The 22,632-nt window shown below is 50.2% G+C and overlaps 11 protein-coding genes across 11 annotated transcripts; 4 read left to right on the forward strand and 7 right to left on the reverse strand.

Moving 5' to 3' along the window:
- Window positions 1-1,308: 1,308 nt before the first annotated feature.
- PENARI_c035G01081 (DMT family transporter) lies at window positions 1,309-2,878 on the reverse strand (the record flags this gene model as incomplete). The annotated part of the gene is made up of 2 exons (XM_022636760.1): window positions 1,309-2,334; window positions 2,402-2,878. The coding sequence occupies 2 exons, from the start codon at window positions 2,876-2,878 to the stop codon at window positions 1,309-1,311; spliced, it is 1,503 nt and encodes a 500-aa protein (XP_022483371.1).
- Window positions 2,879-3,300: 422 nt separating this feature from the next.
- On the reverse strand, window positions 3,301-5,527 carry PENARI_c035G06692 (UTP25 family protein; the record flags this gene model as incomplete). Its single annotated transcript, XM_022636798.1, has 3 exons — window positions 3,301-4,794; window positions 4,841-5,354; window positions 5,406-5,527. 3 exons carry the CDS (start codon window positions 5,525-5,527, stop codon window positions 3,301-3,303), a joined length of 2,130 nt encoding a protein of 709 aa, XP_022483331.1.
- A 184-nt stretch (window positions 5,528-5,711) lies between these two features.
- On the forward strand, window positions 5,712-6,816 carry PENARI_c035G08703 (eukaryotic translation initiation factor 3 subunit F; the record flags this gene model as incomplete). Its single annotated transcript, XM_022636809.1, has 3 exons — window positions 5,712-5,807; window positions 5,854-6,566; window positions 6,615-6,816. 3 exons carry the CDS (start codon window positions 5,712-5,714, stop codon window positions 6,814-6,816), a joined length of 1,011 nt encoding a protein of 336 aa, XP_022483341.1.
- A 1,702-nt stretch (window positions 6,817-8,518) lies between these two features.
- On the reverse strand, window positions 8,519-9,405 carry PENARI_c035G02433 (SDR family NAD(P)-dependent oxidoreductase; the record flags this gene model as incomplete). Its single annotated transcript, XM_022636766.1, has 2 exons — window positions 8,519-8,910; window positions 8,982-9,405. The coding sequence occupies 2 exons, from the start codon at window positions 9,403-9,405 to the stop codon at window positions 8,519-8,521; spliced, it is 816 nt and encodes a 271-aa protein (XP_022483307.1).
- Window positions 9,406-10,521: 1,116 nt separating this feature from the next.
- On the reverse strand, window positions 10,522-11,456 carry PENARI_c035G08580 (putative transcription initiation factor TFIID subunit 13; the record flags this gene model as incomplete). Its single annotated transcript, XM_022636807.1, has 2 exons — window positions 10,522-11,018; window positions 11,075-11,456. The coding sequence occupies 2 exons, from the start codon at window positions 11,454-11,456 to the stop codon at window positions 10,522-10,524; spliced, it is 879 nt and encodes a 292-aa protein (XP_022483309.1).
- Window positions 11,457-11,780: 324 nt separating this feature from the next.
- On the forward strand, window positions 11,781-12,042 carry PENARI_c035G03948 (uncharacterized protein; the record flags this gene model as incomplete). Its single annotated transcript, XM_022636777.1, has 3 exons — window positions 11,781-11,812; window positions 11,872-11,953; window positions 12,019-12,042. 3 exons carry the CDS (start codon window positions 11,781-11,783, stop codon window positions 12,040-12,042), a joined length of 138 nt encoding a protein of 45 aa, XP_022483311.1.
- Window positions 12,043-12,329: 287 nt separating this feature from the next.
- Window positions 12,330-14,735, reverse strand: PENARI_c035G04385 (pentatricopeptide repeat protein; the record flags this gene model as incomplete). Its single annotated transcript, XM_022636780.1, has 1 exon — window positions 12,330-14,735. The coding sequence occupies one exon, from the start codon at window positions 14,733-14,735 to the stop codon at window positions 12,330-12,332; it is 2,406 nt and encodes an 801-aa protein (XP_022483364.1).
- Window positions 14,736-15,005: 270 nt separating this feature from the next.
- PENARI_c035G10899 (CCDC12/cwf18 family protein) lies at window positions 15,006-15,596 on the forward strand (the record flags this gene model as incomplete). Its single annotated transcript, XM_022636825.1, has 1 exon — window positions 15,006-15,596. The coding sequence occupies one exon, from the start codon at window positions 15,006-15,008 to the stop codon at window positions 15,594-15,596; it is 591 nt and encodes a 196-aa protein (XP_022483310.1).
- A 385-nt stretch (window positions 15,597-15,981) lies between these two features.
- PENARI_c035G09985 (uncharacterized protein) lies at window positions 15,982-16,785 on the reverse strand (the record flags this gene model as incomplete). Its single annotated transcript, XM_022636820.1, has 2 exons — window positions 15,982-16,639; window positions 16,697-16,785. 2 exons carry the CDS (start codon window positions 16,783-16,785, stop codon window positions 15,982-15,984), a joined length of 747 nt encoding a protein of 248 aa, XP_022483377.1.
- A 1,084-nt stretch (window positions 16,786-17,869) lies between these two features.
- Window positions 17,870-20,468, forward strand: PENARI_c035G11608 (putative R3H domain protein; the record flags this gene model as incomplete). Its single annotated transcript, XM_022636830.1, has 3 exons — window positions 17,870-18,663; window positions 18,729-18,869; window positions 18,923-20,468. 3 exons carry the CDS (start codon window positions 17,870-17,872, stop codon window positions 20,466-20,468), a joined length of 2,481 nt encoding a protein of 826 aa, XP_022483381.1.
- An 830-nt stretch (window positions 20,469-21,298) lies between these two features.
- PENARI_c035G06154 (uncharacterized protein) lies at window positions 21,299-21,835 on the reverse strand (the record flags this gene model as incomplete). Its single annotated transcript, XM_022636794.1, has 1 exon — window positions 21,299-21,835. One exon carries the CDS (start codon window positions 21,833-21,835, stop codon window positions 21,299-21,301), a length of 537 nt encoding a protein of 178 aa, XP_022483325.1.
- Between the last annotated feature and the right edge of the window lie 797 nt (window positions 21,836-22,632).

The following is a 22,632-nucleotide window of genomic DNA, read 5'->3' on the forward strand; positions in this document are numbered from 1 at the left end:
CCAATATCAACCCCAACATCCCTAGCAGAAACAACCCCCAAATCCAACGCAAGCCCCAACCCTTTTAATCCCCTCAAAGAAGCAGCAACCTCCCAAAACCTACTCCAAAGCTCATCACTATGCGTATGAGCATAAATACTCCCCTTATGATCCAAGCCCGCCATAGGCGTCCAGATAGGCATCCACTGGACATTCAGCGTGGAGATGGCATTGCGGGCAGTTGGCGAGAGGGAGTTCGCGAATGCGATGAAGGTGTAGAGATCGTCTACGTCAAAGATTGTGTTTTTGTATAGGATTGTTTCGGCTTCTTGGTAGATTTTTCGACAGGTGCGTAGGAGGGTTGGGGTTAGGGTTGTTAGGGTTTGGGGGAGGTGCGGGTGGGTGTGTGGGTAGAGGAGGCGGGTTTTCTGGGGGTTTGTCGGTGGTGAGGTTGGAAGGGAGGGTGTGTGGCGCCAGTGGGCTGGGGTTGTTGGGCAACAGGAGCGGGTTTGGAGGGTTTTGTTCTGATGTTGGAGTGGTGTGGACGTTGATGTAGATGTATGTGTAGTTGTAGTCTTGTTGGATAAGGAACACCTCACATGCCGAATCTTCCCCTTGATCTGGACAAGATGGACAGTTTGTGGATTGCTTTCTGGCGCATCTGAGTCTGTGAGGACGTACGACCAAATCATGAGTCTGATTTCGGCCGGGAGACGGAGGAGTGGCGATTCTTGGTTGGTTTGTTTGGCCCAGGGGTCAATTGGAGCTGGGATTTCTTTTCTGTTTATGTCTTCTGGAGAGCAGATTGCTCGTGTGTGGATTAGGTCGCGGACTGTGTCGCGCCATCTGTGACCTGTTGGATAGTAGTGCCAGATTGAGTAGGGGTCGCGGAGGACCCAGGTGTCAAAATGGCGCATTGAAGGGTGATTGAATGATTGAATGATTGAATGATTGAATGTATGAATGTATGAATGATTGAATGGATTTAAGTAAATGTAGAGGTGTGGATGTGAGGTGGAGGTCTAGAGGTCTAAAGAAGGTGACTAGAGAATGTGGGAGAGAATAGAGTATGCAGATATGGGGAAAATATGGGGATTGGGCTTTTATGATCCGCTATAGTAGACTACTTCAGTATGAAGACTCCACTGAAGTCTTTCAACGGGAGTTCCCGGGGTGACATGTAACCCTATGACGGAGTTGATGCATTGTTGATGCATTCGTCTTTTTGGATTGGCTTATTGGCCACTGGAGCAGAGTACTCCGTGTCTCTTCTAACTTATTGTATACTGTATGTCTGTGCTATATCTGCAAGCCTCAAACTCAATGCACTTACTCCTGCGCCTCCCTTTCAGTGGCGTTTTTGTACCCCTCAACATCCCGATATTCCTCATTCCCACCCCGACTCTCATCCCGAGTCTGCGTCTGCCTCTGTGTCTGTGTCTGTGTCTGCGTCTGCTTCCCTCCCTCAACAGCAACATAAACCGCACAAATCAAAATCAACCCCGATCCAATCAAACTAACCCCAGACAGCGTAACCCCCCAAACAACCTTATCATAAAACAGCGCAAACAGCATCTGCATATAAACCATCGACGTAGCCTTAGACCCCTGGCCAACAACCTTCCCCCCAGAAACCGAAGCCGGAGGAACATACGACAAACCCGCCGTCAACAAGAACTGCAGCAAGAACCCGCAGACCCCCAATCCGGTCAACAAGGACCACTCAACAACAGTACTCGGCAATCGAAATGGCACAGCCGGCACAAACGCCATAGCCAAGAACGAAACAACAGTAGTAACCGTCGAAAAATACGTCACAGAGACAAGCGGATGCGCACGCTTCCCAATCATCCGAATAGAAGTATAAGCACCCGCAGCCCCAATAACACCGACAAACGCAACAACCGTCGCCAGAACATGATGATAAGCGTCAGCATCATCAGGCGTCTCCTCCCCACCCCCATTCGAAGCAGAAAGACCCATAGCCCAAACCGACACAGCAGTAGTCACCGAATCAACCTTCTCCCGCTTCCCAAAGGGCCTAGCAATAAGCACAACCCCGCCCAGCGAAACGAGCGCCGCAAACTGCTGCCGACGCGAGAATGTCTCGCCGGGGATAAGCAATGAACAAGCGTAGCAGGTCATAATTGGCGCGAGGAAGGTGATCACCGTTGCTTCGGAGAGGGGCAGGTACTGGACTGAATAGTAGAGTCCGTAGACGCCCATGAAGCCGCTTGCTGCGCGGAGGAGGAGGAGGGGCCGTACGGGCCGTGTTCCTATTGGGTTTGGGACTGAGGCGTAGTACATGTAGATGTAGCTTGCTAGGGCTGTTATTGACATTCTGGCGAAGAGGACCTATTCATTGGTTAACTTAGTACATACACACATGTATGTTTGTATTGTATCTGGGGAAGGTATATACCTGGAATGGGTGCATAGCACTATGAATCTCCAAAATCTGCGTCATGACATTCATCGAAGCGCCAAACATCTGCGCTAGTAATACGAGGGCCATGCCTTTATTTCGGAGCCAGAGGATCTGCCATGCATGGCGGGGTCGGTCTGCTGCAGCTTGATTTTCGTCGTTATCGTTATATTCATCGTCAATAGGACGGGGTTCGGATTGTGCGAGTGCTTGGTTTTCGAGGTCGCTTTGGCTTTCACTGCTGCTTTGGCAGTTGTATCCATCTTGTTCATTTCCATTTTCATATTCATATTCTGGATGATCTGAATATCTTCCATTTGTCGATTTGGAAGATTCGATCGGTAGGGGTGCATCTGGATGGTCTTGATATTGATCTTCATCCTTGTATTGTTGGTTGATAGGATTTCTCATCCTGGACTCGGTATTGGAGCCTGTTGGTTCCTGACCCCGGGCCTGTGGGGTCTTTGGGGACATGGCTCTGCTGGTATTTTGTGTGTCCCCTGTCTTTATTATGTACTTGATACTTTTGAGGTGATACCTCTACTCCGTAGCTGAGGAATATACAGAATCAGGGAGTGAGATTGTATTGGGGAAATGTGACTAAAAGAGATTTTCACGCATGACAGAGTGGAGCCTCGTGCTTTCCAACGTTAGACCGCTTCGACTCATAGATCCAAGCAACATTATATAAAGAGGTTTCTTTTTTGATTATATCTGGGCTTTATATTTCTTTCTCTTCTAATTCTACTTGTGATATCTAACGTTAGACTAAGGGATTTACCAACTGGTCTACCTCGGTTCGCATCCAGGCAGAACTGCGATATGCATACTCCGCTCAATATGCGGAGATCCAAGTAGGGATATGTAAATTGTCATTGCTATCCATATGGATCAGATTATACAAAAGTAAAAGTATCACCACCCTTCTCACGCAACATATTCCCAACACGCGAAGTACCAACAACCCTCTCAACCTTAAGCGCATCCCACTTGGAAAACAGCGCACGCACACCCCCCTCTGCAGCCTCAAGCAACTCCGCCGGATCAAGACCCAAGAACCCAACAATCTCACTATAAAACAACGCATTATCCGGTAATCCGTACATAATAACCCTCTTCACGCCGCGAACCTGATACCGTCGGAAATGATGCGCGCGCTCGGTGTACAGTAGCACAGAGTGTCTGCCGGACAAGAAATGACTGCGAGCACGGTTCGCCTCCTTGGACTCGGTGTACTCGGAGACAGCGCCGAAGGAGATATTGGTGGTCTGGGCCGAGGTGGCAAAGTGGTTGCGCACGCGCACGAAATCCAGATACGAGGGGATGAAGATGAGGGTTCCGGCGCCGCCTTTGCCGCGGCCGTGGGTGATGTTCTTGACTAGGCTCGACAGGATGGTTGTTGTGAAGTGCTTGAAGCGGGCGTCTGGGTCTTTTTGCGGGGAGATGCTGTCGATGCGGGTGAAGGTTTGTTTGACGGAGACGGGGAGGGGGAGCTCAGTGATGGCGCCGGCGTAGGTTTTCGTTGCTTTGATGCGACCTGTCGCGTTTTGCATGTGTGTTGAGAAGAGCGAGTTGATTTCTGGCGTGATGAAGCCTGACAAGACGATTGTCTGCCGGATATGTTTGGCTTGGTTGTCTAGGTACCAGTTGCGGACACGGCCGAAGTCGCAGCCGTGCGCTTCCTTTGGTTGCAGGTTTAGGTGCTGGAAGATGTATTCGACGTGGTCCCAGTTTTGCATGAGGAGAGCGTCGGCATGGTCGACGATCACGACTTCGATTGAGGAGAGGAAGTCGTGGTCACGCTTTTTGGCGTCGGCTTGGTCCATGATGGTTCGGAGACCGAGGGGACTGGCGAGGATGATGTCCGAGCTGTAGAATTGCGCAAAGTACTTGACGGTCTTGCGAGTGAACTTGAGACCCAGGCGGAACATGTCGTCGTCGTTTCCGCCGAATAGTTCGCGGAAATCTTCAGTCTTGTGCTCCCATGCAGCATCCTCGGGTCCGGAGAAGCTGTCCGTGAAGCGCTTCTTGTTTTCTTGTTGTTCAGGCTGGTAGAATCGGGTAATGGCATCGAGGACCTTCACGCAGGCCTGTCGGGTTGGTAGAATGTATAGCACCTTGGGACGGGTGAATCCCTGGTCACGACACTCGATATCGGTATCCGGATCCTTGGAAAGACGGGCGTTGTTCTTCAAGACGGTGTCTCGAGTCTTGAGCAGGTGGTTTACAGCATGCAAGGCGAGGATATCGCGCATCTCGCCCGAATTTGCGGTAGTTCGGGCTCCGTAAAGGACATCCTGGTAGTCGAAGATATAGGGCGCAAGGTTCTGGGCTTGGCCGTTGATTTTGGGCAGAAGTTCGGCCGCGCGAGGCTTCAATTTGTTTTTGAGCTGCGAGACATTAGTCGTTGTCAACGTATAGAAGCGCCGTGCATACCTTCATGTTGATTGTGCTTTTCATTGGCGGCAGCAATGCCGCACCTGCTCCTGTGTCTGGGGTGGTCTGGACCAGTCGCAAGCCATCCACCTCTTTTTTGGCCGATGCCCATTGTTTCGACGTAATATTCTCGACTCTCTTGGTTAGATCGACACTATCGACAAGACTGAAATGCTTTTCAAATGCACCAGTAGGGTCGTCGTCCTCATCGACTTCCTCTTCTTCGTCGTCGGACGGGGCCTGAGCTTCCAGGTCATCGTTACCCTGCTCTGGTTCCGGCTCTGCCATTTTAATCTCCTCATTGGAGTCGGTAGCAGTCTTGCGCTTCTTCCGGGCTGGTCCTTGCGAGTCGTTCTCGGTGTGGAGCAGCTGGAGCAGCTCGTTGTATGGGCGATCGGTGCTTTCCTCTTCTTCGTCGCTGCTCGATGAACCCTCATCCTGGTCCATAAGAGTATCATCTACCTCCTCTTGCGATTGTTCACTGGCATCATCTTCTCCGGAAGAGTTGTCCGATCTGCAGAGTCTGTCAGTAGCTATACCCCGGTATCGACTTCGGGCAACTCACTCAGACTCATTCAGTCGAGATGTAGCGAAAGAACGGCCACCACGACCACGACCACGACCTCCACGACCGCGGCCACGGCCTCGTCCCTGTCCTCGACCTCTAAAAGAACCGCGTGCAGGCATTGTTACTGTGTGAGTTCAAACGTTCAGTTGTCGAAGTAGAGAATTTGCTTATCTCTTATCTTAGCGCGAAAATTCCCACACACAAAGAATCGGAACATCCACGACTCCACTCAAGGAAAAATTGAACCTCCGGAAGGCTTGCTGAGTTTGGCGTTTGGATTGAACCTCATCATTCATATCAATCATGGACTCCTTTTTGCACCTTGCTCGCCCTCTGGGTCCCGTCAGCGTGGGGACTGCTCCCACCACTGCCCCTCTCAACGTGGTCATCCAGCCCCAGGTAAGTGGGATCTACTCGCCGAGGGGTACAAAGCTCACTCTTTCAGGCCATCTTCTCCGTCCTCGATCACTCGCTGCGCCGTAATGCCGACCAGGAACGCGTCATCGGTACACTGCTAGGAACACGCTCTGAGGATGGAAGTGAAGTCGAGGTCCGATCCGCCTTCGCTGTGGGCCACTCCGAGGCCGAGGACCAGGTCGAGGTCGATATGGAATACCACAAGCAGATGCTCGCCCTGCACCTGAAGGCCAACCCGCGCGAGGTCCTTGTTGGCTGGTACGCCACTGCTTCCGAACTCAACACTTTCTCCGCCTTGATCCAGAACTTCTACAGCGGCCAGGGTGACGGTACCTGGCCTCACCCCGCTGTCCACCTGACTGTCTCAACTCAGCCCGGCAAGGACCTCGAGACCCGTGCTTACATTTCCGCCCCCGTCGGTGTCACCGCTGAGCGCGCTGCCGACAGTGCCGCCTTCATTCCCGTTCCCTACGAGCTCCGCTACGGCGAGGCTGATAAGAGTGGTCTCGAGTCGATTGCCAACGCCAAGGACGCCGAGGAGCGTTCTGCCACCATCACCTCCGATATTGAGTCTCTCGAGCGCGCCGTTGAGGAGGTTCTCTCCATGATTGACCGTGTCTCGCGGTACGTCGAGTCCGTTATTGACGAGGAGACCCCCGCTTCGACAGCGATGGGTCAGTTCCTGCTCAACGCTCTTGCTCTCGCCCCCAAGGTCGAGCCCGCCGACATTGAGCGTGACTTGTATGTATCCTACCCCCGCTTTAATGATCCATAACTAACCCCGCACAGCAACAACCACATCCAGGACGTCTTGGTGGTCTCCTACCTCGCCAACACCGTTCGCACACAGATGGAGCTGTCCACCCGTCTAGCAACCGCCCAGCTGACTCTGGGTGGTGGTGAGGGAGCTGCCACCGGAGAGGGCAAAGGCAACCAGCGTGGCAAGGGCAACCAAAACCGCCGCCAGGACCGCGAGGAAGCCCGCGCATAAGGAATTAAGCGAAATTGATGCATAATGTGACCAATTGCGGGAGGAAACCGTACCATCCAATCCAAGTGAACGTTATTAATACTACGTTCTCTGCCTCTTCTACCCTCCTCCCTTTTCTACCTCTTTTTGGGTCTTGTTTCTTTGTTACCATCCCACTTCTCTTCCTCTTGTTTCCTTTTTTCCGCTCCGCTTTTCTTTTTCCCCTCCCCGCGAGCTTCTACAGGGCACAGGACTACGACCCAGTCATGTTCCCCCTTCATGGCTTCCAGATTCGATTTGCCCGTCTAGATGATCAGGCATATTCGGTCTTAAAACACCAGTGGTGGGATTGGTCCTCGCTTTGGGCTGAGGACAATCTATCTGAAACATCAATGTATTGGTATATGTGTTGGTGGCTGGTGTGCGCGTGTGGAGAGTGCTGATCTCCTCGGGGTCGACCCGGTTTTTATGAAGTCGCATCTATCTGGGCGCGGCGTTTTCAGTTATGATGAAATGGACATAAAAGTTCTAGAGATTGCCTCTTGGATTGGCTTGTGCGAACTTATTGTACGGTGCTGTGTAGTGGGCTTGCTGTGTAGAACGCGATGGCATATTTTCAGCAAAGCTCTTCACTCAAAGATGAGCTGAGTTTACTGCCTGTAACACGGCTAAACACGAAGACTGACATGTTTTGAACAGCGTCATCGTGGCTTAGAACTCCTTCTGCCACTGCTATGGTCTGCCCCTGGGTAGTCGCTGCCCTATCTCTCGGCCGGCTCCTACTCCTCCCTCTCCTCCATCTTCCGGCTCTGGCAGCGCATTGGGCAATCATGTTCGTTCGGAACAGTAAGTTCTGTGGATGCCCCGTCAGACGCACTTCACACGAAACAATCATGTTTATTCATTCTGGCTTTGCTTGTCTGGGATCACTCCTTGCTTCTAATTTTGCGATCAGAGCTTTATGTCTTATGTGCGTATATCATAACATAGAGATCAGCCTCCTTCTTTAGGCACTTCAGCATATGTTTAAATAGCTCCAACCTAAGGCACTCGAAAATGGGTGAAAGAAGAGGTGAAAAAAGAGGGGCCAAGTAGGACAAAAACAATGCAAGGAACGGTATACTCGGTTTAAAGCATATAACAGCACAGAGAAGAAAGCTAACAGCTTTTGTATGATAGCACGGCTATCGCTAGGTTTATATGCCAATGCAAATCGCGAACACCTGTTGTCGGACTGTTTCCCTAATTCCGCGATGGTGGAGGCCGAGCTGCAGTATCTCGAGTCTGTAAACTTTTCATGGCATTGCCATAGGATACCTCAAGGCCTTGTTTGCAGCTTTGCTTCTTAAGGACTAAAGTCCTCGCCCCGTCATATACCGACTTTATAATCGTTCTTCTGGTCTATCAGGTTATGACGCCATTCTTTTGAGTATCATCATCATTAAATTGATCATACTCCTCATCCTCTGGAGGCTCTTCGAGAGGACCTCGCTGTCATTAAGGATATTTCCATCAATTACCAGCAGATTGTGTTTTATAAGCATGAACGCGAAACGAGCTACTACTATATATATATTCTGTATCCATCTTCGGGAAGGAAGTATACAAATGTGTACCATTACCAAGCCAGGTAACGTTTAAGTTCCACGGATTATTCTCAGATCTGGTCCTCAATACATATCTCCATTCCAAGTACAAGCATCCAACAAAATATACTTACCAACTAATACATAACAACTCCCCCATCAACCTTAAGCGCACCAGCGGTCATAAACTGCGCATCAGAACTCCCCAAAAACGCAACCAACGCCGCAACATCAGCTACTTCAGCCCACCGATCAAGAGGAACAGAAGCAAGCATACTCTCCATCTTCTCTGGTGGCCAAGAAGCAAGGAACATGGGCGTATTGACTCCAGATGGGTGCACCGTATTCACGCGAATATTGAATTGTTCTAGCTCTGCTGCCGCAGAGAGACATAGACCACGCAGTGCAAACTTCGACATTGAGTATACTGATAAACCAGGTGTAGCACGGAGACCGGCGATTGAAGATACGAGGATAATACTGCCCCCAGATCCGGTTTGTTTCATGGCGTTTCGACAGTGCCTGACACCTAGGAAAGCTTTATATAGTCGAGCATCAATCCAAGATTCCTATAATTTTTAATAGAAGGGGGAGACCTACCAGACCGAGAATTAACCCGCATAACCTTATCATACTGTTCAATATCCGTTTCCAAAATATTTGTGGAGGAATACGAAATCCCAGCACAGAGAACAGCAATATTCAACCGTCCAAACTTAGAAACGGCTTTTGTAACCGACTTCAGCACGTCCTCTTCGACAGTAACATCGGCTTGTACTGTAAAAATGGCATCATCCACCATGAACTGATCCGTATACATTGGCGATTCTTTGAAGTCATCAATAAGCTTCCGCTTCGATTGAGCGAGCTTTTCGGCATTGATATCAACCAAAACGACACTGGCGCCCTCGTGTAAGAGCCGACTTGCTGCTTCGAGGCCGATGTTTCCGGCTGCACCGGTTATCAGGGCGACGAGGCCTTTGAGGCGGTTTGGGATTGGGATTTGGGGTTTGTGTTCGGGCATGATGTAGCTGTAGTTGTAGTTTAAGCTGTAGAGAGGATATGGTGAGGGTCACTGGAGTAGATCTTTCTGTTATTTTATGAGATTCTTGGTCGTCACTTCGGCCGAGGACCCGACGCTCATCATGATCCTCAGTGAAACGTATTGGCTTGCTATATATGGGTAGTCATTTTACCACTGGTAGCGGAGCCCAGCCTAACTTAGACAGGGTCCAAGGCGTGTGGGACAGAGGGACTCCGAGCACTGAGGGCTGTTGTTGCTTATAAGCGTAACAGGGATATTTCATTCAATTGTAGGATTTGTCTTTTCTTTCTTTGATGATGATATATGCTACATAGATATAGACTACAGACCGAGATCTAGAAACTACGTTTGAAAATAGGTCAAAGATAGGAATACAATATAGACCTGATCATCATATACCTGGCCGTTTACCTCCACGCTTAGTTTAATATTGTTATTCATAAGGTGATCTAAAAGCTCTTAAAGAACCAATGTGGAGGTCAGTTCGAACCATTTCCTAGTATAAATCGAAGTGCCCCAGAGATATAGAAGAGACTAAGACGGATATCCTGAACCTCAGATCTGCTTTTCCCTCATGTAGCACAATTGTCCCGCATTTATCATGTGATCTGGTTTCCTGGTCTAGCGGTTATGATTTTCCGTTAACAATTGCTTCAAGCAAGTGTTCCGGAAAGGTTCTGGGTTCGATTCCCAGGGAAACCATTTTTTGGTGTTGGGTTTTTGGTACCCGAGAAAATAAACTATGTATACTTCATGCTGTATCTTTTTTTGTAGACATAATGCTTTCGCATTGGCTTGGTCGACATTGGCAGTATCTCACAGCTACAATTCCAAGTAGAGAAGTAAAAGTACACGGCACTCGGCCAAACGTTTCATTGCGAATTGGTATCTTGAATTCTCCGCATTAGTAAATCCCATGTTCCTATTCATCCATATGTCCAGACCATAGCCCCATGCAAAGCAGAAAAAGAGACCCGCCAACGCCGATAATCATGATATTTGCGTCCGAAAGCGAACCACAGAAAGGAAATCGAACGCCATCCATAACCCAATGCCGAAAGAAAAATGGCAGGACAATAAACCACTAGACGGAAACTAGTTGAGAGTCTTGCGCTTCTTCGAGACCGACTCTTCAGTAGCATCCGAACCACGACGAGGCCCAGCACCACGCTTTCCCTTGCCCTTGCCCTTCTTCAGAGCACCGGCGGTAGCAGCAGCCTCAGCAGCCTCGGGGTCTTCACCAGCAGCTGCAGCGGCAGCGGCAGCGGCAGCACCCTTCTTGCCGGCCTCTTTAGCAACCTGGTCATCATTCTGGTCGAAGGCTTTACGCGCTTCCTTTAGTTCACGCTCCATCCGCAGCAGTTCCTGGACACGACCGAGCTTGTTGGGGTCGCGACGCAGGGCGAAGCGGAAGTCTTCGACTTTGATCTTCTGGCGACGGGCGTGGTGGGCGACTTGGGCGGCGCCGTGGCAGACTTCTAGCACGAAGTCGGTGACGATTTCATCTAGGACGCGGACGGTTTCTGGAAGGGGTTCGCTGGAGAAGGATGGGTGGGGACTTGGATCTCCGTATGCGAGGAGAAGGAGACGGACTAGATTTGAAGTTAGTTATCGGCTTGCGACAATGGGTTTGTTGCGCAGAACGTACGCTCTGCAGGAAAGTTCATCTGGCCCTTGTGGCGGGCGACGCGAGCACGGGGTTCAGCCATGGCGGATTTGGTGGGCTTCTTGGGGCCCTTTGGTGTTATATAAGAGGGACTATCGGGAGCTTTGTCGGGAGGTTCTTCGGGAGTCGGACTCTTGGGTGTCCACTGGGGTTGATAATCGGCGCGGATTAGAGCTGAGTCTTGCTCGTTGAACGGGATCTTAAGCCAGGAGGGTATGGATTTGCGTGGCACATGACCCGACGCAGGTTTGCCTGACGAATTGCAAATCGAGGGAGTCGAGCGGAGATTAGAAGCAGCTTCATTTGAAGCATTTGGCAGCGAAAAGGATACCCGCTTCTTGCGGGCCGTGCGTTTGGCGGGCATGGTTGGCAGAATCGGCTGGTTCGCGACCTGGCCCAGGGATCTACCTCACTTCCTTGACTTGCAGCTCTCCAAGGCCCACGTTGCGGGCGAGGATTCGAAACCTATTTCAAAATGGTGAGCTTTTGCTGCTCTGAGGTTGCCAGCAAAAGCAGGTGAATGTTGTCATGGGACTCCCATTCAACTCCTGCTGTTGCATACTGGCCACGATAACGATCACAATGTTAACATGACAATGAACTTACCTAGACGGCCCTTTTCAACTTTCAGTCGCTGCTGCTGGTGATTCTTCTTATCATCTGCACAAGCAGTTATGCGCACTCGATTATGCCCGGGATTATGGACCGGAATCAGAATGGGTAGGTGGTCACTTGGCCTGACGAGGTAGCGACGTGAGATGCTGACGCTGACTTGCTAGAATCTTTGGGATATTCTGGAAGTGTGCTCGTGTTGGAGAACGACTGAGCCCCTATGTTAGCATTTGCTGCGTTCTCATGGCAGTAAGTCGACAGCTCGAGATCTACGAGAATTTAAAATGGGTACTAATTGACATTTTACTGAATAGGTTTCCATCTTCTTCGGTGGCTAAATCGGTCTATTCGCTTTCTGATAGCGGATAACCTGAGTACCCTCGAGCATTCGCCCTACTCGCCAACGCCTAAGTGAGGGCCAAAGCGGGTTCATTTTGAACAATTATTTGATGGGACTGGATGCAACGAGTATCCGGGCAAACACAAATTCATGATGATGCAATGTATAGTACATGATATCCAAATTTACAAAAAGTTTAAAATAGTTCTTCAAACACCATCCGAAATGCACCCATGGCTAAACCCACCGAGCCAACAAGTAAAAGAAACAAAAGGGTATCCGATATCACAGCTTAGGCTTCAATTTCTCTAAGCCATGATCAATCAGCTGATCACGCTCTTCCGTGCCAGCGTGAATATCAGAAGTAGAGTCCGGCACAGTAAGCGGAGGAGTAGGCTGAAGACCCTTCTGAACATGCTGGTCGTCCAACTCCTCCATGGAAACCCAGAGCCGCTCAGGGTCACGCAGATAGCGTAGACTCTTCATCGTGTAAGGATCAATAGGGAAACCCTGCTGCTCCATCATCTTGATCGCAGCAGCGGTCTCGGGGATCTTCTGCGCATTCGCATACCCGTTGATGATGGTATTCCAAGTGACCTCGTTATACTTGACGTTATGCTTCGCCATCATTTGCTTGACCTTTTCTGCTGCATCGGGTCGGTTGTGGTAGTTGAAGGCACTGAGGAGGATCGTCCAGGTTCGGGGGGTTGGCTGGACAGGGTGGAGAGGTCTGCCATCTGTGGTCTCCTTTGGGATAGAGGATGAGTCGAGCATGTCCTCCACGAGACGGACACAACCCCGCAGTCCACGGTCGGCTCTGCGGAAGGCAATGAGGAACTCGTTGTAGACGTGATCGGTCTCGACTAGAGGGGCGATGGATGGGTGGCCCTGCTGCGCGAGAGTGCGGAACTGTTCGTACATGCGATGCGCATGGTTCTGCCGGTTTTTGCAGCGGAAAAAGGTCGAAATCATTAGGAACAAGGATACTGGGGAGGGTGGGCCTCTGATTCCTTGGGTTGGTGGTTGGGTGTATTGGGGAGGGATCATGTGAAGTTCTTTGAGGGGAGTGATGTCGTGGAGTCTGTTGTACATTTCAAGCATAGAGTAGAAGACCTCCGAGGGGTCTGTATTAGGGTCGATGTGCTTGGCGGTAAAAGTGTAGTGGGCATGGAAGATTTTGCTGAAGATGTATGGGTTCTTTCGAAGTTCCTCTTGCATCTCAACCTCCTGGACCAACTCGTCGACACGACCGCGGTCACCTCGAGAGACTGCGTCCGTGAGGAGAGTCAAGTAGGTATAGGAGTCGAAATCATGGCCGTGATTCTTCATGAACTGAAGCATATCAGATCCCAGCTGAGGATCACCGGTTTTGTAAGCGTTGGCGAGCACGACGTTCATCATGTCTCGTCCAGGGTTGATGCCCATCTTGAGTAGTTGGGGAAGAATTCGGAAATTGCGTCCACCATCTTTATCCTCGACAGTGTCAAGAGTTAAGAGTTTGCAGCAGTGTCGTGAAACACCTTCAGAGTTCATGCCAAATTCAGGGTCTTTAATCTTGGGGAGGAAATCCAGGGCTTCCAAGGCCCGTTGTGCGTCCTTGAGTTCCGTAAAACGGTTCACAAAGCAAAGCGCAGTTTCAGCTGTCATGAAGATGCCCCTCTCCTTCACAATCCGCAGAGCATCGGAGACGCCGTCTGCGCTGGCTCGGCGAATAAAGAGCCGGAATCCTTTGTGAGGTGTTTGTAAGATGGGCCACTCCCTTGGGTTCAGGCAAGTCTCAACAAGCGATTGGTATGTGTGATCACCGCTCTGCCAATCCTCAAGCCAGTCCTCATAATAGAATCTATCCAAATACAACAGACAATCAGCGACCAGAGTAAAGTCCGGCTTTTCTTGGGTCGCGGTCGTAACAAGCAGAAACTCCAATGCTAGTTTTGGGTCGTTCTGCAACAGCCAAATGGCAAGGCGCTGCCAGGCAAATGCTTTTCGAGGCCTTGTCATAGCTCCCCACTCTTCGCGGAATTTCCCTTGGCAGTCACTGCGGACCAATTCTAGCAATGCTTCTCCCTCGCCTCGCAGTGTAGGAAGAACAGCTTTGTTTATGACATCGCGGTCATATACCTTGGCCTTGTAGATCGCTTCATATGCGGGTTTCCATTGGCGAATTCCCAGCTCGCGCGTATATATGGAGTTCAGTCGCATCACAGTCATCAGGTAAAGTGTTCGCTTTTTCAATGGTCTGCCCTGTTTTTGAATTGCGACGTTGATTCTCCTAGATATAGGATTCACGAGACTGGGAGCAAGACCTTGCGCATGGATAATCTTCCGTATTTCCTTCTTCGGCATGAGTGGGAGTGGTGCCGCATTTCTTCGAATTTGACGGTGGTTTGATCGAGTTCTCGAGGTTGAGTTCTCAGCGTTGCCATGTTCATCTGTTGCGAAATGACTTGACTCCTCGGGGTATGGGCTTTCGGGATCGTGGTTGGCAAGTTGCGATATTCCGGAACTGAGGTCATCGTGTGTAGTTCCAGGCTCCAAGATCGCTGAAGAACCGGAAGTCGAGGCATGCTGCACTCTATGTCCAAAATTTGGCGCCCCGGGGTCCCGATACCATCGGCCTGCGCTGCGGCATTGCGGCGAAAGCAACCCGTTCAGACGGGACCGAACGAGTTGGTGCGGACACAATGACATTCAGGAGTATGTATTCGCATACATTGGGAAACCCAGAAGAGAACAAACCCAGAAAGTCGCGCAGGGTGAAGAAGTCGGAGTATGGTTAAGTGTTGAAAGTTGATTTCCGCCCGATTTTGCCGTGGCTTAGGTGTGGCGCACCACATCTTTTATCATTCCGCTCTTCAACTTTCTCGGAGCTTGGGATTACTCTAGGTCACCCCAGTCACTTTTTCTCCTGGAGCCCAAGTCCAAAACCTCCCACAGCCACTTCCAAACAACATCGAAAGAATGTCGTCGAACCACGCCAATCTCGATGCGGCGTCCATCGACCGCAAAGCCCGCCTCGCTAAGCTCGCAGCCCTGAAGCGCAAGCAACCAGAACCCGAGACGGTAGATGCCGGTGCATCAGAAGAGCTTCCGGATGCCGACGCCGAACCAGATGTGACAAGAACCTACTTGTCTGGCCGCAACTACGATCCCGAAGCCCGCGGCCCCAAGCTGGGATTCGAGCAGGGCCCACAAGAGGGCCAGGTGACGCTTGAGACACAGGCAGCGGAAATCGCAAAGGCCACAGCAGAGCAAGCCAAGAAAGACGCAGAGGCCGACCAACCCATTGATCTATTCAAACTGCAACCGAAGAAACCGAACTGGGACTTGAAGCGGGATCTGGATGAGAAGCTTAAGATTCTCGACGTACGGACGGAAAATGCAATTGCTCGACTTGTACGACAACGGATAGAGGCTGCACAGCGCGCTGCGAAGGAACGTGGCGGGGCATCGAATGGAGAGGGCGAGGAAGTGGGTATGGAGGGCGAGACACTGGTTGAGGGCATCCATATGCGCGAGCGAGAGGAGAAGGACGACGATGAAACGATTTGAATGTGATACCCTTGGCAGGGCTGGTGCTCTCTAGCTTTTCTGCCTTTACCTGTACTTTCTATATTCTGTCCATTTTATCATTTTTCATATTTCTATCTCGAGGCGTCCGATTAAGGCACAGGCATGCTGCCATACTGCAAATCAAAATGAGGCGTTAGGAAAGGTTGCATTCCAAACAGTTTCAATGAGCAATTCTGTTTTGTCCTTTTAATATCGTTCTTGACATCTTTTTTGTTTCGCTATGGAGGCTGATAGGTTGGAAGTCGCATGCCTGAAAATGCTAATAATACACTTGTTCACATATGCCAGTGGAACATGAATTGGCGCCCCATCAACTCATTGCGCCTTAAGAATCCTAATGTAGCAGAACACCATTGAAATTGATTTACCGTCCATGGTTCATGGCTTGAGTCAAAGCCAAGCGTTTGCTGAAAGGACTCAAGCTCCGTTCACGAGGAGGCTGATCACTCCGCATTCTGGTATCTTGTCTAGACGGTTGAGACTGGCGTGGCGGGCTTGCTCGATCCCGGTAGTGACGGTCACGGGCACCATCGGGAGTTGGAGAACGATTTTCCTTTGGAACACGGGCCTTGTCCGCACTCTTGCTACGGCGGTCTCGGCGCGAGCTGTGTCTTCCCGCAGCACGGTGCCGCCCTCTTTCCTCGGGGCTAGACTCACGGCGTCTTCGTCGAGTATTGCGATCCTCAGTGCGTTCCCTGGAGATCGAGCGAGGTCTTTGTTCCGAAGAGTGTACCGAGCCAGCACGGCCCTCTGAAGAATCACTGTAGCGTCTTTTCCGAGACTTAGTTGGAGGTGGTGATGTGGAATCCCGATGACCGTCGTGTGCGTCACGTCTGCTCCGGCGAGGAGATGCGGAATAGGATCGGTTGGTTGATATAGTTGAAATTGAAGTCATTGAGTGCGATGAGACGGATCTGGCCCGCTTCGGAGACTGAGAGTCGCGATCTGTGGTATCTTCAAGGTCCCTCTTTCGGCCACGCTCCTGCTCTCGTTTCGCAAGTAGCTCATCAGCCACACCAGCTCTATGTCTTGTTTAGTTACAGTATAGGCATGGGGTGTGCAAGATGATAGGTACTCACGTCTGCAGAAGCTCATTTGGATTTTCGTTCGAGAGCTTGGGCATCAACTTGGGGTTCATAAGTTGCTGAGTCCGCGAAGGACGTGCCATATATGGCCGCTCTTGTGCTGTTGCCTTGCATTCATAACTGTAGTGCCGTGCGTTGAAGTTAGCCCAAATCCTTCACGGCGAAAGGGGACACATATCTCGTTTGAGGCATTTTTGACACTGTGTGTTCGCGGAGGCCTTGCTGGGGCCCCGAAGCGTCGGAGCGTTTCTATAACGGTTCATTGGAAAGTGTAGTGTGGCGGACGGAGTCGAATTTTGTAGCAAGAGATCCTTCAAGCCTCGTTATGTGGTATGAACAAGACCACACACGGGTGTACAGTCGAAATCAGGCGTCAAGTGGTTCGGCGCAAGTCGTTTGATCGGCGGCTGTTCACCTTTGAAGCCCAAGGAAATTGTAGGCGCGCGGCAGGGGCGGTGGGGCGCGGCAAAATGCGCCCACGAATCTTCAGGCGTTCGAGAATAATCAGATTTCAGGTTTCCAACGCCCCTGATCGATATTGATTCTCTTTTGAGGTCTATCAATTCTCAGGTCATTCAGTTCCGCCGGCTCGGATAAGTTAGTGGAGTTTCTTGCCTTTTTCCAGGGCTGCCCGATCTGCATTTTTTCCATCTCAGGACGAGGCCTTTATCTCCCTGAACATGAGCCAGCTTTGATATCATGTAAGGATCGTTGCTTGGAATTGAGTGTGGGGGCTTGCCCTGCTGAGTCCCATTTACTCCCCACTTATCCTCTGGCTATACTCCATGCTACTCTACACTGCTAATGCTTAATGCCCACAGCTTTCTCCATGGCGATCGCCCTCTTCCAGAGATATGTCTTTCGTTTTGGGCTTGTGTGAAACGGATTTCCCCAACAACCTACTTTCCAACCAGACGTGTTTCCGCTTCTTTCATAATTAAGGATCCGAGGCGTGTTAAGTGCAGCTGCATCTTGGCTTGATCTCGGGATTTTTTTGTGGTATCTAAACAATTTCGACACGCATCCCGCGAGCGTTGATATGGCATCCCAAAGTCCCCCCGGAGGAGATGGCCCGCTCTCTTTTGCAAAGGTATGGCTCATGAGTACTGCTGATCAAAGCGCACTAATTAGTGAATCATCGCTAATCTAAATAACCAGATTGCCGCAATGGCCGCGACCTCCAACCCCCAAATTTCCTCAGCATCTAACGAGAACGACATCTGCCAACAGGTAGCCCCATCTTCTTGCGCGGAAGCGCATGACTCGGGTGTTAATTTGCCCAGTCAGCACACCCTGGATAAAACGCCGGAGGCCAACTCTATTGACCTAGCTGTCGATGACCTAGGAAGAGGCGTGCAAGATATCGGGATTACCCTAAACAAGCACCGCGCAGGCTCGGGCTCTTTCCTTGGTGGTCAGGAAAATGGGTTGCTCAAGCGAGAGAACTCTTTTGATGATGATCGTACTCATCTTTCTACATCATCCACGAAAATGACCAGTTTCGACTCGAAGAGTCTTGCTTCAGTGACTACTTTTGCAATGGATGAAAAAGACTCTGTGCGCCCTGATGACAGTGCTAGCGTTCAGGCTATTGACGAAGAGGATGCACTTTCTGGTCCTGCCTCTGGCGCTCCCAATTCGGTGGCAGGCTCTGAAGCTGACAGCCGCGCGTATCGGGACCACTTCCGAGATGGCATCCCTCTACGACCACGCGGGATTCTTCCCGTTTCTGGTCCTCTGTTCAATGACACTCAGTCTGGCAACGGCGCAATACCCCCGGATTCAGTCGCAAACAACTTTGTGATCCCTGCCAACCCTGACAGCATTCAGGACGGTCAAAATCTACATGGATTCCCTCTTGATCCAGACGAGAAGCTTTTGGAGGCAATGAAATCACCAAAAGACCGTCTTTTGATCCTTCAGCTGGAGGAGAAGATTCGTCATTTCATCAAGGATTCTAGGTAAGCAATAACCCTCTTACCCATGCAACTCTCCCTTGCGGGTTTAACTAACATAATAATCTCAGCGAGCAATCCTTGGAGCTGCCTCCATCAAACGCATTTGGGCGACTTCTTGCACACAAGCTAGGGGATTACTATCATTTGACACATTTTGTCGACAACAATGTTACTTCGGTCAGGCTGCACCGAACGCCGTTCTGCCGACTGTAGGTTATTTCATTCCCTTTTGCCCTGATGAATTGATTGCTGACCTGGTTAGACCCACGCCTTTGGCCATGGTGCATGCTTCCACCCACACCACGCCTCCTACAACTGTCCCGGCAATGAAGATTATGCGCCGGAATGACGGCGATCGAACCGATGGAAGTATCGGAGGCTCTTCAGCTCCGTCGAAGGCGACTTCGGAGGCTGGTGATAGTGGTCAAGATGGAGAACGAAATGGGTCTTCATCTGGCGCTACTCCCGCCAAAGATCGAATGAATCTCACAAGAGAGGAACGGGAAGCGAAATACCACGAAGCGCGTGAGCGCATTTTCCGGGACTTCCCAGATAGCGCCAAATCGGACACAGCTAGTGGCGAATCAAATCCCAACATGTCGCGCTCCAGCTCCGTGAATGGTCGCAAAAAGAACCAGAAACAGAGGCCTCCTCATGATGACAGTTTCGAGGTTCGCTCCCAGTTCAACGCCTACTATCCAGGCATGCAATATGCAAACGGTTCCGCTCCATACAACGTTGCCGTGAACGACAATTCATACTCGAACCAAGTACCCTACTTGGTTGGGCCCGGTGTACCCCCACCCCCACCCTCAGGTGGTTATTTGCCATCTAGTCAGAGTGGTGCGATGTATCCAGGACAGATGCAGGGACAGATTCCCAACCAGATGCCAGGCCAGATGCCAGGCCAGATGCCAGGCCAGATGCAAGGTCAAATGCCAAACCAAATGCAGGGCCAAATGAATATGAACGGCATGCAGTATCCAATGACAATGTCACCTCAAATGACCTCCAATGGCTCATGGCAGGGAGGCAACATGCCACAGCAATCGCCGTATTCTGGGTACGCTTCGATGAACCAGCCAGGAATGATGAGTCAACAATCGTCAAACAAGTCCTCGCCGGCGATGAACAACTACGCCGTGCCAAATACCGCTCCATACCAGCAAAATCCCAACTGGAACTCTCCGTCTTACCCCACGAATTATCAACAGCCCCAACCTCAAAGAAACGGTCCACCTGTCCACTGGCCCGGTTATCCCCAGCATCAGCAGTCCATGCCGCCTAACATGGGCGGATATCCTTATGCTCAATATCCCGGCCAACACATGAATCCTGCAATGCAGAATGCTGCTGGGTCTCACGCAATGCAGGCAGGATATGCCAATGCCAGGTCACACTTCAACCCTCAGACCCGGTCATTCATCCCAGGTGGCGCACCTCTTGGCCGCCATCCGAGCAAAATTCCCCAGCACGCAATGCAGCCATATTCCAACATGCAACCCAGCGTCCAGGGCCAGTGGACCGGGTACCATGAAGGCCTTCAAAATCGGAACATGGACCCTGCCGCAAACATGATTCCAAACCGCGTCCCTGCCTCTGGTCCCCGCGATTCAATTGCCAAATGGGGAACTCCCTCTCATCTTCCCCCCAAACCCCCACCATCCGAAGTCCCTTCCGAGTTCGACATGAACACCCGAAATGTTCCCCCCTCGGCCCCTGCGCCATCATACGCGAATGGAATTCCTAGTGTTAACAACGGACCGTTGGTGGTTTCAGGAGGCACGACACTCTCCAAGCCAAACTGAAGCTCTCTCAGCTGTTAGCTCTTACACACTCCATGTTGCATGGTATCGTGGCGTGATATTTGAGCAATAACAATGATGGTGGAAACAGGAAATGTTACGCTGTGAGATGTATCCATGGGCTACCATGTGACTGTCGTGTTATTTTGTACAGTTAGGGCAGTGCATGGTCGCCTGGACGTTGAGTTACGTCCCTTATCTTCTCTTAGGTAATTCGGATCCATATTTTCACCAATACTTTTCTTATCTGTATACTCTTTTAGCTATGTATACTGGCTTTGAATAGGAAGTCATCTAGTGCTAGAGAAAGAGATAGTAGAGCTCTTACCTTCCATGGTTCAATGTTCATTTGTGTGCATGGTTGATATCACATATTAGGATACTCTTTACGCCCCTACTTCCAACTGTAGTCTTCAAGTTTAACATAGTAAAATGTATAACGTTATATAACTATAGTGCGACACATGAAGTATTTGGAACGTCTTCGCACTAAATATACACGCCTCTGAAGCGAGTATACTGCTTCATTCATTGTTTTTTTGCCCTGCTTTTGCTTCTCATTTGACCTCCTTGTAGCACTTTTATTAGTACATTTTAAAAAAAAATAGCGTTCATTAGTAGCACTCTGACTGCTGTTCGCACCTTTAAGAGACTCCCCTGTATTGTCTACATCTTAAAGATTCCCAAGTTCAAACAAGGAGTTTCCCAAGCAGACAATTTAACTAACAAACCAATAAAAAAAAATCATCCATTCGTATCTCCTCCAACACCCAGCTCAACACCCCTCAACCAATATATCCAAATACAATCACAAGTATATCTAAACCTCAAGCTCATGTATATCCAAGCCCAACCTCATTAGCCTGAGCCTTAGCCATATTCCTCGCCTGAGTCTCACGAGTACCATAGATAGCAGAAGGAACAATAATAACAGTAAGGATAACAAGAACCCCCAATACAGCACCCGCAATAATCCACTGCCGCCGACGAGATCTGTGACGCTTAACAGTCCCCGTCTCTGTCATGGACTCCGAGTACGGGAGATGACTGGCATTGCCGGTTCCTGCACGCTGTGGGCCGGACTCGTGCTGCTCTGCCTGGTTCACGGCTTCTTTCTCGATGTCTGTCTCTACATGCCTTTCTTTTAGCATGCCGTTCAGTTCGAGGTTTAGGGAGCGGTCGCTGAGCTCTAGGGTACAGTCTTCGTGATTTACTTGCAGGGTGCAGTCGCTGGTGCTGGATTCGATTGTTGAGGGTAGCGGTGGGTGGGATCTTAGTGGTGAGGTGATCGCGACTTCTTTATACGTGTCTGCGTCGATGGGGTGGGGTGGACCCGTGTTGCGGTAGCGCTTGTGATTATCAAGAGACATTTCGTTTGTTTGTTTGAGCTGGTTGTGCTTTTTCTATATAGGGTAGAGATTAGTTGTGTTTTGAGCTCCGAGGTGTATAGTTGAGAATATCAATTGCATACTTGACGTAGGAGGGGTGCAGGACGGTGAGAATGTGGAACAGAATCTGAGACAATGGAGACAAAGGACTATCAATCCATTGAGTGAATCCGAGACAGGCGAAGTTGGAAATATGAGTCCTGAGTTTCTCCCTAGACGGGAACAGTTGTCCCGGGGATCCTTGTTTTATTCAAACAGGGTTGACCGTAAGTTCGAGTACTAAGATCATACGCTAGAGAATTCTACTATTGGTAGTTTTGCATAAACTCCTGGTACCCCTTGATTGTGAATATTGAGCGAATAGACATTTGCGCTGCAGTTGATATATCAGATTTCACGGAGAGAAGACACGGAATATTCACGAGTGAGTAGCGACTGCAAGAACCTGGGCTCCTAGAAGAATGAGCAACTCTATCAATTGAGCTACTTGCCTATTACTTCAACATAAATTGGTTTGTCTTGAATTTACCTATATGCTTTGTCGATCTTCCGTTGGTAGCAGCCACCAAAGTAAAATTCCAAAGTGCCCTATAGTCGTCACCATATCCCGCGAATAAACAACATTTGCAGCTAGTTTTGTTCTATGATCTACCTTGCAGCGCATGGTTTTCCTAAAGAAGCCCGTCAAACTTTACGTGTCAGGCCCGAATACTAGGCAAGTCAAGCACCTTGCAGCGCTCGGACTTGGCCAAGGACTGTCTCTTGAGCAGAAGAGGTAA

This window comes from Penicillium arizonense, assembly GCF_001773325.1.
Source record: "Penicillium arizonense strain CBS 141311 chromosome Unknown PENARI_contig035, whole genome shotgun sequence".
NCBI lineage: Eukaryota > Fungi > Ascomycota > Eurotiomycetes > Eurotiales > Aspergillaceae > Penicillium > Penicillium arizonense.